The following is a 17,133-nucleotide window of genomic DNA, read 5'->3' as shown; positions in this document are numbered from 1 at the left end:
ATCCCCCAGACGATTCTGCCCGAATCGCCCAGGGGCTCGGGGGCTCCTATCGGGTTCATAAACCCAGGGTCCCTCGGGGACCGGCTTCCACGCCAGGGCTCGGCCTAGGAGGATGGCCTTCTTTTCTTCTGGACTGGCCTGAGAGTCTAAATTCAACAGACCGGAGCACTCGCTTCAGGCCCTGGCCGCCTTCGGTCCATCTTTTCGACTAGAGCGCTAGCTTAGGCTCAGGCCAACTCCGAATGGCCTCTCCGATCGGAGCGCCAGCGTCAGGCCCCGGCTGCCTTCGCACGACCTCCACTCGGAAAGCCTGACCCGAGGACCGCCTCCAACTCCGACCCCGTGTCTCCAACCAGGGTTCATAAAGAACCCTGCCCATCACTACTCTCCGACTGGCGCGCCAGAACCGACTAGGGACCATCCGACCGGGGATGCCCGCTCAGAAAGAACTAGAAGGCGTACGAAGGAAGGCAAGACGGGGCTCACAAGTCAAACCACGGCACCAGAGACCATACCATGCGGAGCAGCACTTTACAACCGCCCTGCCATGAACAATATTGTAGGCGCCGACATTTACCTCTACAGTATTATAGGCGCCGGTCAAAACACCCGTACGGTAAGACCCCCATGTGCCTCTGGGCACCAATAGTATTGTGGGCGCCGGAATTCACCGTACCAGGTAAAACGTGGTACAACCATGCCTCCAGTCGGCGAGACAACATTTTTACAGGTACCGACGTCCTCCAGTCTTGAAGAAAACAGCTCAACCTCCCACATGTACCTGACATTCTGCAGCGACATCAACAGTATTGCGAGCGCCCACCATTGTTCCATCCCTGTCGGTGTGGGCAACAAGGCTTAGAAACGTCCGTACTCTCTCTCCCTTTCACTTGTAAAGCCATCCCCTTCTATAAAAGGGGATGTGCTCCCTCCAAACACAGACGGTGAACCCAAGTCAACTTCTTCAAGTTCAGGCTCATTAGATCAATAGCTCGCAACCCCTCAAGCACACGCTAGGACACTTCGTTCATAGCAAAGCTCCTATCGATCTCGGCCCTTCCGACCGGACCGACCAGACACCCTGTCTCTCTCTCTCTCGTTTGTAACCCCACTACAGACTTCGAGCACCTGGGCTTGGAAATAAAGTCACCAATCGACCCTGACTGGACGTAGGGCACGTTGCCTGAACCAGTATAAATCCAGTGTCATTGAGTACTAGACCACCTCCGATCACAACGTACAGCAAAACTACAAATATTTACTAGTTAGTCACTTTCTGCACCAACAAAACTCTTGCAACATACCTCTGAAATAACTGAAACACTTAGACATACACTTGCAACATGCATTTTCAGCGCAATGTCACCTTGTTGCTTGGACGAATGTAGCTCGTCGTTGTGGAGCTCGACGCCGGCAAGGAGCTCGATGCCACAGAGTGAAAGGAGGTCGCGCAGTGCCCGTGATGGACCACCAGCGGAAGAAGTCCCTAACGCGGATGCCATCGAGGCCTGAATGCGGCGGTCGCCGAGGCAGCCCATGAGGCGGTCACTGAAGGTGGCGAGGTAGCTCCCCATGGGTAGCACGATGCGGCAGCTGGAGCGGAGGTCGACGGCGAAGTCACCGGAGCTGGCGTCAAGCATGTAGGCACGCGTGTTGGCTGGGAGCAGGCCACGCGGGAAGCCCCCGAGGCGGAGCTCGTCGTACGCGGTGGTGGCGGGCGGTGACGAGGCAGAGTTTAGGCGGGCGAGCAGGAGCAGGAGCGACGCCGCGAGGAGGACAGTAAGGAGACGACGCGTCATTTCGGGTTCGTTGTGCGGGTCAGAGACCAAGAGGCGGAGTCGTGGAGGCCTGGAGGGCGGAGGAGAACGGGAGAGACGTGTAGAGGCACCGGAACAATGCGGAATGGGAGAGTCGGACCGTTCAAATGTTTGGATTGAGTCGCGGGAAGAACCGCTGCGGGGCTGGACCGCTCGTCCGTAGGCCAGGCATCCGGGACACCCTGACACAGCATTTGCGGATTCATCATCGTCGGTTCATCACCCTGGGAGAAACGGTTCGATGAAAAAACGGAAGAAACAGGCAAAGGCTCCATTCGCTTGGAGGAATTTGAAGAAATCCGGATGAATTAGAGAAATTTGTGAAAGAAATATTATTTCGGATGAAAAAAAAAAGCGTATCAAAGCCGCACGCGAACGGGGGGCGAAAGTGCTGCGGCCCCTGCCTGTCCTCCTTCCCCCACCAAAAAAAAAACCCAACCCCCCCAACCCATCCACCCGCGCCCTTCTCTGTCAGTTGACTCGGCACGACTGGGCAACCGACGCCGCCGCCGGTGCCTGCTCTCCGTCGGGCCCTTCGCTGGCGACGAGCACCCACCAGGTAGGCTCAACCCATCTCTTCCCTTCCTGCTGTGCGAAACCAAGCACCCAAACCCTAGCTTATCCCAGTTGTATTCGGATCTGATCGAATTACAATCCATTGTCCCTACTAATTTCGTTTTTTTTAAAGAAAAAACTATGCTTCAGTTACGATAGGTGGCCATTTGATAGCTGAGGATCACTTGGTTCCTGTGAGCAGGCGTGGTTAGTTGCTGCCTTCAAGCATGCAGAGATCTAATGCACCATCATCGGTTTGTGCTACCATCACCTTCGAGGAGGCTCTGAGGAGGGAGATGGAGTACCGCAAGTGGGTGGAGAGGACCCACCCGCATCTGCTCGTTGGAATTTGTGGAGCCCCTGAAATGCAGAGAGTAAGGTTTCTGGTTTGATGAACTTTGTATTACTATGTGTCAAAAAAAAAAAGAACTTTGTATTACTACTAAGCATTACAGTTAGCAAACATGCTTCAAGGAATTTAGGGGTATGTGGTCCGTGGATGAATTTTACATTGGCATAACTCGGCCATTTGCTCTCTCAATTAGTGCTCAATCCCACGTTTTTATTTTTCAGATGCAAGTAGGCGCAGACAGTGATGGCTTCAGTTAGATGCCCACGCTGTGTTTACTGTTTGTTTGTTTGTTCTGAATTGCCGCTTCAAATTACCTGGAACTCATTATCAGTGCCTAAGTTATGATCAATTTTGTATCAACATTTTAGCTCCATAAGTTACTGTCTCATTTGTTCTTTCCAGATTTTTGTTTTTGTTGTGTCTCTGGAGTAAGCCACACAAGGCTTGAATCTTCAGTAGTTGGAATGCCGGGATGGTTTTGCAAATGACATTTTTTTCCACTTTAGGGCTTTCTACATCAGAAAACCATGAATGAAATGGTTCTGGCCATGCATTTTCTTTTGGCGTACAGTTGTTTTTTCTTTAGTGTCTGTTCAGCTTCCGATTGCATAACTGGGCCATTTGTTCTCTCGGTTAGTGCTCAGTCCCACCTTTTTTTTCAGATGCAAGTAGGCGCACACAGTGATGGCTTCAGATAGATGCACGCGTTGTATTTACTGTTTGTTTGTTCTGAATTGCCACTTCAAACTACGTGGAACTCATTAACAGTGCTCAAGTTGTGATCAGTTTTGGGAATTGGGATCAACATTTTAGCTCCATAAGTTACTATCCTGTTTACTGTTTTCAGATTTTGTTTTTATTCTTTCTCTGGAATAACACACACAAGGCTTTAATCTTCAGTTGTTGGAATGCAAGGATGGTTTTGTAAATGACATTTTTTTTCCACTTTAGGGCTTTCTATATCATAAAATCATGAATGAAATGGTTCTGGCCATGCATTTTCCTTTTGGCATACAGTTGTTTTTTCTTTAGTGTTCTGTTCAGCTTCTGATTCAGAAATCTTTACTTCAGATAACCAGAATACTTCAGCTTCCATAGTTCCACAGTTGTGGCAATCTAGCCTGTAATTGCTTGCAATAGTACAGTGAGTTGGTACAGCCCTGATGTTTAGAGTTCCAATGGTCCTGTGGTAGGGATGTATTTTAGTTTTCATTAGTGTTTAGACATGGAGAGCCAGGGTCTAGCTTGGTTTGGTTCTCCTTTTCTCCGTTCTGTCAACACATAGTCACCTTTACTTATTAAAAAAAACACATTTTCCATTTTATTCCTTTATGAACAATTCTGGAAACCAAAACCTATCCATTATGGAAAACAAATTACATACTTATCAGTTGTAGCTATATTCACTGTTTTATTAGGTGCTCAAAATCTGTGTTGTCTGGAAGCATGATATTTTGGCCTATGATGTTTTTTTTTGTAGGATTCTTCATGCTAAGTTCCCATTTTTCATAACTAATAAATACTTTCAATTTTCAGGATGCCAGTACAGGATCAGTACCTGATGTGATTAAGAGAAAATTAGCTCCTGAGACCAGTGTGCCTCCACAGCAGTCTAGTTTCAGTTGTGTAACTGGACAGAAACAGCCTCAAAATTGGTATCCCTCAAAGAAAAAGGTGAAAGTTCCGCATCTTCCATCACAGATTCTGCAGTGCCCCAGACCAAATGTGGTGCCATCCTTTTGGTGCAAAATTTGCAAGGTTGATTGTGTCACTGAGTTCAATTTCGGCGCTCATATTGGAGGCAAAAAACATAAGGCCAAAAAACTAGAGATTCTAGGTAAAAGGAATGCTGGAACACCTTCTAGCCAATGTGCAGCAGGTAACAGGAACCCTGTACAAAATGGCCATGCAGTTTCTGGAAACAGAAACAATGAACTGAATGTGGCTAGCAGCATTACTGCTGGACCAAACTGTGATCTATCATCTGAAAGCAGAACTAATGGAACAGAAGAAAGCTGATGCACTGTCCACCTGTGAGCAGCTTGGATTTCACTCCAATCTGATATTCCAAGAAAAGTGCTCCTTGCACATTTCTTCTGAAGGGCACAGTAACATATTTCTATGTCAGACCACTAGGACATTATGGAGATTTCATCTAATAGGTTGGACTGAACAACACTAGTCAGGAAATAAGATGAAATGTATGCAGTGCGCTATTTGAGAGCAGTAAATTATTTGGAGATATATCTGACAGCAGATCCTTCTTGTTTCTTTTTCCTTCCTTCGCGAAAATGTACAGTAGCACAACTTTGTTCCTGTAGGAGGTGAAAATTCAGGACACTGTGCTCAGTATGTACTGGATAATTATAACAGAAGTCATGAATGAATACTGTTTAACCTTTGTTCCTATTCATTGGTTTGTCAGGTTGTTCAAAACACCAGTTTTTTGAGGTGCTTGAAAGGTGTTAGCTGTTTTTGTTATTTGTTCCAGACTGATGACAATATTTTAATTTATGAAAATTTATGTGGTTTTGTAGCTTTGGGTCCACAAATGTTGTGTTGGGCCATCATGGTAGTTTGAAGCTGTAAATCACTTCTGTCCACTTGTTTGCCGTCGTGAGTCATAATTAACCACGCGATTTTCCTTCTAGTTAGTGATGTTTTACAGTGGCATATTCCTGTCTGGTCAGTGTATCTTGACTCGAGTGCCTGCCGCCTGGGGTCTGAACCTGGCTTACGCTGAAATGTTGTGAGAGGAAAACACTGTTCGTTCGCTGAAAAGCACTGCTGAAGCAGTGCTGCAGAACAGGGCAAGTCATGTGTGTAAGGATCACTATCGTTGTAAATTTGTAATGCGAACTTTGTGGTTGTATCACGACATGCCTAATAAATGACTAACAATATCTTTTAGTACATAAGGATTAGTCTCATGGATGAATTGTGATGAACTTGGGTTAAAAAGTACTTCAAAGGGGCATCAAGCAGTGCTCCTATCTAGCTAGAGGACGACTAACGGCAGTCGGCAGACTGGGGCTGTTTGGTGGATTATCAGGCCAGTCTCAGTGGCAGGTTTTATGTCCCCGTTTGCAAGAAGTGACACTTAGAATGAACAGGGTCTCTTAATACACAGTTTCATTTCACTGTTTCATAGGCTAGCTTTACCATTTAATTCTTGCACTGTGTTGTGATCAAGTGTGCCAAGCAAAATATGTAGGCTTACTACAATTCTTGCATCAATCTCGCACCAACAAATTCAGATAAGAAACAGCTTTAACACTTCAGAAATTTTAGCAACTAATATGACTGTTTTCACATCTAAGATAAAATGCAAATAGGATGACCAAGATAGATAAATTTGAGGCAAAGATCCCCTTCAGCGATATAGCGTACATCATGGAGCTCCTCAGTTCAGGGAGGTGTGCAACGATTATTCAGCTAGATTAATACACATGCAACGGCGGCGGCACATGCCAGGATGTCGCCTTGCGATTGCGCCAGCTGCCCCCGCGCCCTTTTCCTCCACCGCTGGAGCCACGCAGCCTGAGCTTTGCGCTGCCGCCGCCGAAGCCGCGTCCATCTGGAGACCGAGGAGCATGGCCGGAGCCCGGAGGGGAGGAGAGCAGGGGACCTGTAGATTGGACTCGCGTGCGCCGAATGCGAGGAGACGGACATGGCCACTTGGCCAGATTGACTCGTGTGCTGCTCTGTGGAAGAGAAAAGGAAATCGGCGGGAAGGAAAGAGAGACCGGTGGGAAGGGAAACAGAGATGGCGACTATGTGCGCGTACTTGATCCGGTGATGAAACGAAGCGGGCTCGGTGCTGGTTTCGCGCGGTTTCCAAGTTGTGGGAAACGACGCCTGCTCGTTTCATCCCAATGAAACGTTCCTCAAAACATGTAAAGATTCTATATTTGCTTATGTGTCACTCTATTTAACGTGTATAAAACTCCTGTGAAATTCTCATTGAGACTGGACTTATCCTGTGGAAACTGTCTTTGTCACAACTCTGAAACTCCTTCATGCTTTTTTTTTGTTCTAACGAAACTCTGTTCCATTGTGTACAATTTCTTGTAATGGATTTCATTAACGAATTCATTCACTTTCCCCAGACTGGAGCGCAGACAGAGTTGGTCTGCCTGCCGAGGTCCCAGGATCCATATCGACATTATGTATCCAGATCTGTTCAAGCAGTGCCTTTGTAGGTTGTGCAAAGAAAGCGACGGCTTCACTTGACATAAAGCACAAGCTACTGCTCGAGAGCGCGTTTTAAGCATACAGTGAACTAGCAGAGTCCTGCTCTTTTGCAGAAACGAAGAGAATCTCCATGGTAGAGAGAGTAGTGGGATCGTTTGAATAAAAAAGATGCATTGACCTGCATTGGATGTTTAAAGGTTTCGAGCCTTCTTCACCTACATTGACAACAACTTTTTAACGAGACATACGATACTGTATGCCTTCGTTGGTCGTGTGTGCCCTTATAGGACACATTGGAGGAGCCCATAGGACATGCTTGAGCCCCGGTCAAAATGCTATGTGTGTGTCATATTTGTGGTCTTGCAATACTCACTCTTGCTTTGGGTTTATTTGTTTTTTTTTGTTGGAGCTAAATGGCATGAAGAGTACATGTGTCAGGGCATCGAATCTGATTTAGTCGTCCTTGGAACATTGGATGTCTTTGCTAGGATGTTCAGTCGGAGAAGTTCTTAGTAATAGCCTAGGGTTCCTAGCAGACATTCGATTGCATTATTCCTACTCTCTCATTCCAAAAATATGATGTATCATCTAAGCATCATTTACAAACATACTTATCATTAATGTCTAGTATCAACTCAAATATGGTAATCGCGTTATCTTCTCACGATTAAGAAAGAGTTACATATATATATGCCTTTTGCTTTGCCCTATAACTTGTTTTAGAACTTAATTTGGACCCTACTAATAAAGGGTGGGCGCACACCCAGACATCCACCTCCCTCTCTTTGTTATATTCTTCGTCCCTATGCCCCCTCGCCACCGCCCCACCCACCCGGCTCCGGTGGCGCTCACACCGCCTCCAATGCCACCCTTTGCCATTGTCCTCACTAAATGAAAGCTAGCTTCTCCGTCTCCGGCCGGTGCATCGCCGCCTCCACCACCTCTTGTTGGCTCCAGCGCTGCGTATACCGCGCCTCCACCATTGTCGCTAATCCCAATCCCTTTCTACTTCTTCGGCCAATTCCCTCGTTGTCTGCAATGCGCGCTAATCCTAAATCCTAAGGCCCTGTTTGGTTGAGCTGTGGCTGTGGGAAAAAGCTGCTGTGGGCTGTGAGCTGTGGAAAAGCTGCTGTGGGCTGTGAGCTGTAGAAAAGCTGAAAGCTGTTTGGTTAAACAAGTATAAAATATACCTTTTATCTTTATCTCTCTTGAAACAACTATGGAAGAGCTTTTTATTCCATCAATTTCGAAAAGCAGAAAGCCAAAAGCCAAAAGCAGGGTCAAACCAACTTTCAAAAATGAACTACGGAAAAGCAGCTGCTTCTGAAAAAGCACCCTCCAAGAGCAGCCCCTTTGGTTGGGCTTTTGGCTTTTGGGGCCAAAAGCCAAAGTCAAAAGCCCAACCAAACAGGGCCTAATAATGTTTCCCTACATTTTTTATAAGCCTCCAGCCATCATAGCTACAACACCCTTACACCTCCCCAATAAGTCTGTGAACTCTAACCCTGGGCTAGGTCTTCATCTTTCGGGGAACGACGTGGCTAGTGCGCGGATGTCTGGACGGATGCCCGCGTCCAGACGTCGTCGGCTGCGGCCTGTTCGCCTGCGCCCTACTCCTCGCCCTGCTCCTTGCCCGCGCTCTGCTGCTCGCCCTACTCCTCACTCGCTGCTCACCCACGCCCTACTCGCCCGTGCCTGCTCGACCTGCTGCTCGCTCGCCCACGCCGCTCCATGGGGACCGCCTGCGCCCACTTACCGCACCTCATGAAATACTTGCAATATGGAGGACTTACTGCAATATATACATCTAAAACAGATGAAATATTTGGAACATCTGCTTGCAACATATGTGTATAGCCATTGCAACATATACAACATTCAGATAAAACACTTGCAACATACATCTGAAACATCTAAAACATACATTTGCAACATGCTTTTGAAGAACAGCTAAAATATTTGGAACATGCACTTGCAACATATGTGTATAGCCATTGTAACATGTACAACATTCCGATCTACTTTTACAATATTAAGATACAACATCTGAAACATAAACTTGCAACATGCGTTTTCAGTGCATTGTCACCTAGGGACGAATGTATAGTTTTTGTAGGGGGTGCAAATCAAATGCACCCTAAAAAACTTTTAAAAAATGATTTTGGCTAAAATTTCTATAGGATACCTTATATCTTGCGACGGGGGGAGTAGTTGCAATTGTAAGAGGACTCCGGATCCGTCGCGCAGTCTATACGAGACAGACCAAGGCAGGCACGCACGCACGCAGACATCCCTTTCGCGCCAAGAAAGCAGCAGCCAAATTAATATAACCCTAGCCGATCGACGACCGGGCGTGGCCGCCCGTGTATACCTCGTACGTTGCTTCCCCTCGCTCCGATCCCGGCGCCATGGCGCTGCGCTCTCTTCTGGCAAGGACGACGACTACTCTTTGTCGTGCTCGTGCCCCGTCATCAGGCCCCGTCTGCGTCGTCCCCCGTATGTCGCCGGCGTCGAGCTCTCGACGTTATACCTCTCGATCAGGTACGTATATCGGTATATGTACATATACACGCGCATCTCCACCGTACCTCTCTAATGTGTTGTCTCTCGATCGACCACGCAACCACCGGCAAGCTGTTCTCGACTCCACGCTTAGCAGCCGGGAGCGTCGATCGGCTCTACCCATGCACGATCTAGCTCTGTGATATCACCAGCAGTTTATCTTGCATGCTTGCTTGCTTGCCAATAAGCAAACATTGACGCCAATCATCATGCACAATAGATGACGACCATCAGTTAATCTTTAGCCAACAATGGCATGCAGACATATTCTTAATTAACTATTTGCAACCACAGTGTATATGCAGCATGTTTTGTGCATTAACAACTTGAGCTAGCTAGCTAGGCGAAACTGGCAAGAATCGAAGCTACCACTAGCATATGCCTGCGTCACTTTAGGCCCTCTGAATTAGCAAGGCTCGGACGACTTCTCCAGATTAAAACAGTGAAGCTAGAGGATCGGAAACTACGCTTGGCTCTCTTTTGGTTAAAAGTGGTTTGGTTTCACCGTACCATTCATGTCTTGGTTTTAGCTTCAAAAAACCGTTCTCGTATATATGTGCGCGTTTGATCAAGTCGGTACTGAAGACCCAACAAAAACACTTCCAAAGAGGAAGTGAAGTACATATATACCTCTGTTTTAGTTAGCAAATAATTCTTCTCCTGCAATGCTTGGATGTACTGCCATATCTTTCTCAGTTGCGTCGTTCCCTTCGGTTAATCTTCACAGGGCGGCTACGGTAGGAACTGGGATAAGGAGTTTGATCGACAGCACACTGAGCAACATTTCAGAAAATTCAGGTAAGGCCACCCCTACGGCTACTATCTATCTAGCTATATACTAATAATATCCCTTTTTATTTAGTTAGCACGATGAAATTACTCTAACATTCACCATCGATCTATTCCTCCGACGATCCATGTGTTCTTTTCTTATTTTTAATAGTAAATAATAATAACAGAGAGAACCTCGACCTCATCAAGGAGTAAAGAAGCGAGAGGATCATCTGGAGTTTCGTGTTGCATGTAACTGTTGTCCTTAGCTTCGGTGTGTACACAGTTGTGTCTCTTGGTACTGGTTTTGTTGTTGGTTATGCCCACGGAGTCAACGATACTCTTGAGACAATAGTACGCGAGCTAGCCAAGATGAAACCAGGTACTCTTGAGGCAATAGTACGCGAGGTAGCCAAGATGAAACCAGATAAGTCTACGGATGATGAGATTGTCTGAAACATACGGACTTAGTCGGTTTACCAAACCAAGAAAGAGAGGTCAAAGTCTTGTTTCTGTGCTCGCTCTTACTAAATTCATGCCTAGTAATTTGTTAGGACTACATAAACCAAGGGAGCTCTTTTCTTATTTTCTTATTTTTAATAGTAAACTAGGTAGCGTGCCTAGTAATTTGTTCCGACGATCCATGTGTTCTTTTCTTATTTTTAATAGTAACTAGGTAGCGTGCCCGTCCGTTGCTACGGGATAACTAAATCTTTTGTACTAAAAACACACGGATCGCACGATAAGATAATAATACTGTTAAATTAAATACCGATGTCAAAGTGACCTTTAATTCAAAAAGCAAAGTTCGTGAAATTAATACAGTCATGGATAGCGTGACGTCGCAGGTTCACAAACTCTACTGTATAGACTTTTTTGTGATACGGCTAAGATAATATTTTATATCGGCAGAAAGAATTCTACGATATCTATTTCTTTCATGCGCCAATAAATCTATGAATAAGTTCCACTGTATCTCCATATAATCATGTACACACAGATTCGAGTATATATGTAAATAGGTTCGTGCCCGTGCATTGCTACGGGATAGCTAAACTTTTGTACCAAAAACACACGGATCGCACGATAAGATAACAATACTGTAAAAGTATATGACCAACGTTAAAGTGACATTTAATCCAAAAAGCTAAGTTTGTGAAATTTACACAGTCACAGAGAGCATGGCGTCGCAGGCTCACAAACTCTAATATGTATATCTTTCCGTGATGCGGCTAAGATCATTTTTATACCAGTAGGAAGAGATTTTCGATATCCATTTCTTTCGTGCGCCAACAAATCCACGAATAAGTTCCACCACATCTCCATACCCGGCACTGGCCAGCAAATTAGCCCCAACTTATGTAATTAGTTTTATAATTAGCTCATGTTTAGTTCCCTAATTGATATTTAAAAATTCAATGTGACAGGGACTAAAGTTTAATCCTGGGATCCAAATACCCCCTAACTCTCGACTCCTGCTAGTTGCTCACTTGCACCACCATGCCTATGTGTCTGCACGTATATATTCTAACGCCAGAACGTCTAAGATGGTCTTTAAGATTGCCATTTGTGTATGCTGTAGGATTGGGATACTTTGCACTGATCTATGAGGGTGTCCATAAGAGTCAAAATTTTTGATGCCTTACCAATCAAACAGAGACGAAATTGATTGTTAAAATATTTTCAACACTGCTTTCATATACTCTCTCTATCCCAAAATAGAATTCATTCTCGCTTCCTGAGAAGTCAACTTTTTTTAAACTTCGACCAATTATAATACATGTATTTTTTACATGCATATGGCCTCAGGAGTCAACCAATTGATTGTTAAATGTTGCACATATTTTTTATAAACCTAGTCAAAGTTGAGAAAGTTTGACCTGCACATATCCCATAACGACTTATATTTTAGGGCAGAGGAAGTATATGCTAATGGGAGTAGTCAATTGGAAGTCGTGATGAACACAACAATACTTTCATATTATATGCTAATCGGAGCACGAAGAAACGCAGGGGAATAGACCTATATACGAATGGTGGGAATGTTCATTTAGGAAATTGCAGAAGGTTCACCAGTCTCACCATGTATAACCTGTACATCTTTTATTTGGCACCACTGATGTTCTCAAGAAGCAGCCACTTTTTAATTTCAGGTCTGCATGCTGGAAACACTAAAATTAAGGGCCAACCTCATTGAGTCATCTTGCTTGATCTTTGTCAATTGTTTCCTTCCATGCATAATTATTGTTTCATTCCATGCATGTAGGCTCAGGTGATCGATTTGTTTCCTTCAAAGCAGGCGAGGATCGCAGGGATGACAGTTTCTTTTTCTATCGCGTGGGGTATCGCATGGCCGGAAGAGAGGAGTCTTGCTTGATCTTTGCCAATTGTTTCGTTTCATGCATGATTATTGTTTCCTTCCATACATGTGGCTTCAGGTGATCGATTTGTTTCCTTCAAAGCAGGCGGGGATCGCACGGATGACAGTTTCTTTTTCTATCGCGCGGGGTATCGCATGGCCGGAAGGGAGGAGTGACAAAAAAAAGATTGTACAAAAAAATAGTCTTACTTTTAGTCTTTTTAGTTGTAGGAGATATTAATAACAGAGAGAACCTCGACCTCATCAAGGAGTCAAGAAGCGCGAGGATCATCTGGAGTTTCGTGTTGCCTGTAACTGTTGTCCTTAGCTTCGGTGTGTACACAGTTGTGTCTCTTGGTACTGGTTTTGTTTTTGGTTAGGCCCACGGAGTCAACGATACTCTTGAGACAATAGTACGCGAGGTAGCCAAGATGAAACCAGGTACTCTTGAGGCAATAGTGCGCGAGGTAGCCAAGATGAAACCAGATGAGTCTACGGATGATGAGATTGTCTGAAACATACGTACTTAGTCGGTTTACCAAACCAGCCAAACCAAGAAAGAGAGGTCAAAGTCTTGTTTCTGTGCTCGCTCTTACTAAATTCATGCCTAGTTTGTTAGGACTACATAAAACAAGGGAGCTCTTTACTGTAATGATCGATATTCAGATAATGAAGAATATTCCCCATATACATTGTGCCCTGGATCAATATTTTTCTATTTACATCTATTGTTTATATATGTTGATCGTGAGAGATCAAAAGAAAAAATGACTTAGCAGTTGGCAACGAGTTTCATAACATGCCATTATGAGAAGGAACCTCCTTGAGGGTGGACCGATCTTCACGACAGTAGGTCGAAAAATTGAAAATAATTTGCTGCGAATAGCGGGATAACTAGCTTTATACCTGTCCAATGTTGGATGCGACCAAGCGACGGGGAGAGAGGCACCAAAACCGTGAAGTCTTCGACTTTATCTCCGAACGACCGCAGAACAACAATTTGGAATTAATTCACACAAAATGGTACAGCCATACTGGGAACCATAGAGCTCGAACTAGGGGATCCTAGAGAAATCTCTTCACAAGTCTAAGAAGAACAAGGAAAAACAAAGGTGTGAGTAAAACACTCGACCACTCAGCTGCAATATCAGGGGGGTTTATCAATTCAGCGAAAAGTTCCACTATGCAGTAAGAAAGGCAATATTGTTCTATTGTGTACGTCCGGGCATAAATGAAAATCCGGACATGCACGTTCGTCTGGACGTCCGGGCGCTAGCCACGCCATAAATGAAAATTTGTTCTATTGTGTACAATTTCTTGTAATGGATCATTAATGAATTCATTCACTTTCCATCCCCCCACAAAAAAAAATCATTCACTTTCCCCAGCCTGGAGCGCAGGCAGAGTCAGTCTTCCTGCTAAGTGCTAAGGGCCATGCCAACGCTACAGCGTGGCCGGTAGTCCCAGAATCACTACACCACAGCCCCAGAATGACGATGCACCATTGGTCGCTATAGGTGGATACATCGACGCACTATCGGTCGGTATAGATCTATGCCGACACTTAACTGTTGCCACTGAAAGTGGCGTCGGGATAGGGTTATAGCGACCGACATACTTTTAGCGACCGATAGTCTGACGAAATGCTGAAGCAATACTGACCAACAGGCTGATGGCATATAGTAGTTTTACCGTCCAACAGTTCAAGGCTAAAGGGATTTATACCAACCAACAATCCAACGCATAGATCACATGACGCAAAAATACATTATTAATCTCACATTAACTAAATTACAGTATTCTTTTAGACATGAAACATACAAGGTCACATTCAACATGAGACACAAAATCGAGTCACAATGACATAACTTAGATTTCATTCATGCCAATCGGTACATGTAATAGTCATGCTGGGTTACACACCTCACAGTAACATGAGACACCAAATTACGGTATTCTTCACAACACACAAGTCTGGCTTGCACACCTCACAGCTAACATGCCCAAGGAGTTCTTTACAAAATGTTACATCATCCAAAGCAACTAGCATCCATCCCCAAGCAGTTCTTTACAAAATGCTATATCATCCAAAGCAACTAACATCCATCGATGTTTCATCTCTATCTCACAAAATGTTTGATCTGCTTGCTGACACAAAATAATCACGTTACATCTAGCGCCTTCCACTTGAAAAATCAAAACATATTTTCAGCTAGTGGGTGCTGTCTTATTTTCAGCTCATGTATTATCTGAAATGCAACACAAAGCTGGCCATGCACCACATATACTTATATGTACATATGCAATTGAACAAGCAACTTAACATCTCAAAGATGTGTACACTAACACCAGTTCTAGCCGCTTCAATGAGTTTTGGGTGCACGCCTCTCCTCCCCTGCTGCAAGACCAACATAGCACATATTAGTAAGGCATTCTGTAAGTAGCAAGATGGGCCAAAAAATCAAGATCAAGCTAGAGTAACAGAAAAAAATGAAGATCAGGTTACACTTTGTTCTCGCTACTTACATGATGGGCCAAAAAATAAATCTGCATTCTTGTTTTCTATTACTTTGTACAGAAACTCATAGCATGACAATAAAAAGCAGAAAACAAGATATAGAGTGACAAGCTAGAGTAACAGAAAAAATCAAGATCAGGTTACTGCCAATACCAAACCATCTCTGCCCGCAAAATTATATCATCGTTTACGACATGTGAACTATCAGTGTGTGCGTGCCATGAGAAAAACTGAGGTCCAGCATCACCACCTATTCCATATTAAAGGTGCAATATGCTGCCAGATTCCAGCTATATATGCTTTCACTGCTTTTTGATTATTACAGAAAACACAAAAGAAAATGATGTCTATTTAACTGAACTGAAAAGAGCTGATGCAGTATATATAGCAATCTCTAGTCCTTGCTTTCCTTAACTAAACTGAAGCAAAAGGCAAGACGAAGAACAGCTAGTGGATAGACTTCCTAGGAACAGCTAGTGGAAAGTGAAGTGCTACAGAGACTGCAACTACGTAATGATGGCAAGTGAACTGCTGTGCTGCAGTTAGAAAGAAGAGAAATATTGAATAGGAGAAGGCCTCAATAATGCAGCAAGTAATCAAAGCAGTGATGGAGTACTATGGGTCTGATTTGTTGACAAGCTTGTGCACTGGGAGAGGCAAACAGAGTCTGAATTAAATTGATGAAAGCAGAGGTGTTATGCTGCAATTAGAAAGGTGAGGTGATAGACTGCAGTAGATGCAGCAAGGCAAGTGGAGTGAAAGGTCGAGAGATGTTGATAGAATACAACGACAGATCAGTATTATGATTAGTATGTAGTACCATGCAGGCAAGATGTGAGGTCTCAATTTCCATGACAAGTAAGAGTAATGCAGTAGAAAGCACGAACGGTGAGATTCAGTAGAAGTAGTGATGAGCATATATGTAAAGCAGTAGATGTGAAGAGCTACTCAGCTCATCTATACACCAAGTCGGATTTATTGCCTACCTCATTGCATTAACATGGCTTCATCCATCCGGCCATCTCACTAACAAGCACAAGTGCACAACAAGATAGGCAGGGAAGCAAGCAAATGTAACCTTTCTTCTGGACGCAACACTCATAGCATGACAATAAAAAGCAGAAAACAAGATATACAGTGACAAGCTAGAGTAACAGAAAAAATCAAGACCAGGTTACTGCCAATACCAAACCATCGCTGCCCGCAAAATCATATCGTCGTTTACGACATGTGAACTATCAGTGTGTGCGTGCCATGAGAAAAACTGAGGTCCAGCATCACCAACAATTCCATATTAAAGATGCAATATGCTGCCACATTCCAGCTATATATGCTTTCACTGCTTTTTGATTATTACAGAAAATACAAAAGAAAATGATGTCTATTTAACTGAACTGAAAAGAGCTGATGCAGTATATAGAGCAATCTCTAGTCCTTGCTTTCCTTAACTGAACTGAAAGAAAAGGCAAGATGAAGAACAACTAGTGGATAGACTCCCTAGGAACAACGAGCAGGGTGTGTTCAGCATCACAAATTGCAGCTTGGTATAAGTAAAATTCAGGAAAAATACATACCTGCAGTAGACTTGGATGAATGTGATGCCTTGCTGACGTTCAACTATTACAAATATCATTAATTAGAAACTTTGTTCACTTATCACATATATGAATAAAAGAAACAAAGGAAAGTTTAGTTTATTACTCTGTTGTATGGTCACTGAATTGGCATTGACTTAGCATCAGCCAAAGTCTCAATGTCACCATAAGGGCGAGGTAGCACTGTATCCCTTTTAATCACAACCTTCACAACAACTTCACAATAGTGCTTTCCAAGAGGCTAGCCTCCTAGTACATTGGTTGGATTTGTTGAAATGACTATTGCCTTAGCCACAGCTTCTGGCCGAAACAAGGCATATAATGTGACCTCCTTTCCAACCTGAAATGGTTTATGCACTTGTCAGCAAAAATTGAACAAATGTATAGAACTGCAAGAACTGAAAGCAAGG

General features: G+C 44.1%; 1 protein-coding gene across 3 annotated transcripts; it reads left to right on the top strand.

Moving 5' to 3' along the window:
- Positions 1-2,224: 2,224 nt before the first annotated feature.
- Positions 2,225-5,214, top strand: LOC136545203 (uncharacterized). Of its 3 annotated transcripts, none has more exons than XM_066537250.1 (3): positions 2,225-2,376; positions 2,575-2,746; positions 4,261-5,211. In XM_066537250.1, exons 2-3 carry the CDS (start codon positions 2,600-2,602, stop codon positions 4,741-4,743), a joined length of 630 nt encoding a protein of 209 aa, XP_066393347.1. In that variant the 5' UTR covers positions 2,225-2,376; positions 2,575-2,599; the 3' UTR covers positions 4,744-5,211. The 3 variants fall into 3 exon arrangements, with proteins under 3 accessions (XP_066393347.1, XP_066393348.1, XP_066393349.1); XM_066537251.1 differs by having other exon boundaries at positions 2,287-2,376; positions 2,506-2,746; positions 4,261-5,213; XM_066537252.1 differs by lacking the exon at positions 2,225-2,376 and having other exon boundaries at positions 2,591-2,746; positions 4,261-5,214.
- Positions 5,215-17,133: the final 11,919 nt, after the last annotated feature.

Source organism: Miscanthus floridulus, chromosome 3 (assembly GCF_019320115.1).
Source record: "Miscanthus floridulus cultivar M001 chromosome 3, ASM1932011v1, whole genome shotgun sequence".
NCBI classification, from domain to species: Eukaryota; Viridiplantae; Streptophyta; class Magnoliopsida; order Poales; family Poaceae; genus Miscanthus; species Miscanthus floridulus.
Note: the sequence above shows the minus strand (reverse complement) of the source record. Positions and strands in the feature narration are given on the sequence as shown.

Excerpts from the sequence above, each read along its gene's own strand:
- LOC136545203 (XM_066537252.1), top strand. The coding sequence starts at position 2,600 with ATGCAGAGATCTAATGCACCATCATCGGTTTGTGCTACCATCACCTTC. Across the intron at positions 2,747-4,260 it reads GAGCCCCTGAAATGCAGAGA|GATGCCAGTACAGGATCAGT; the intron begins GTAAGGTTTCTG and ends TTCAATTTTCAG.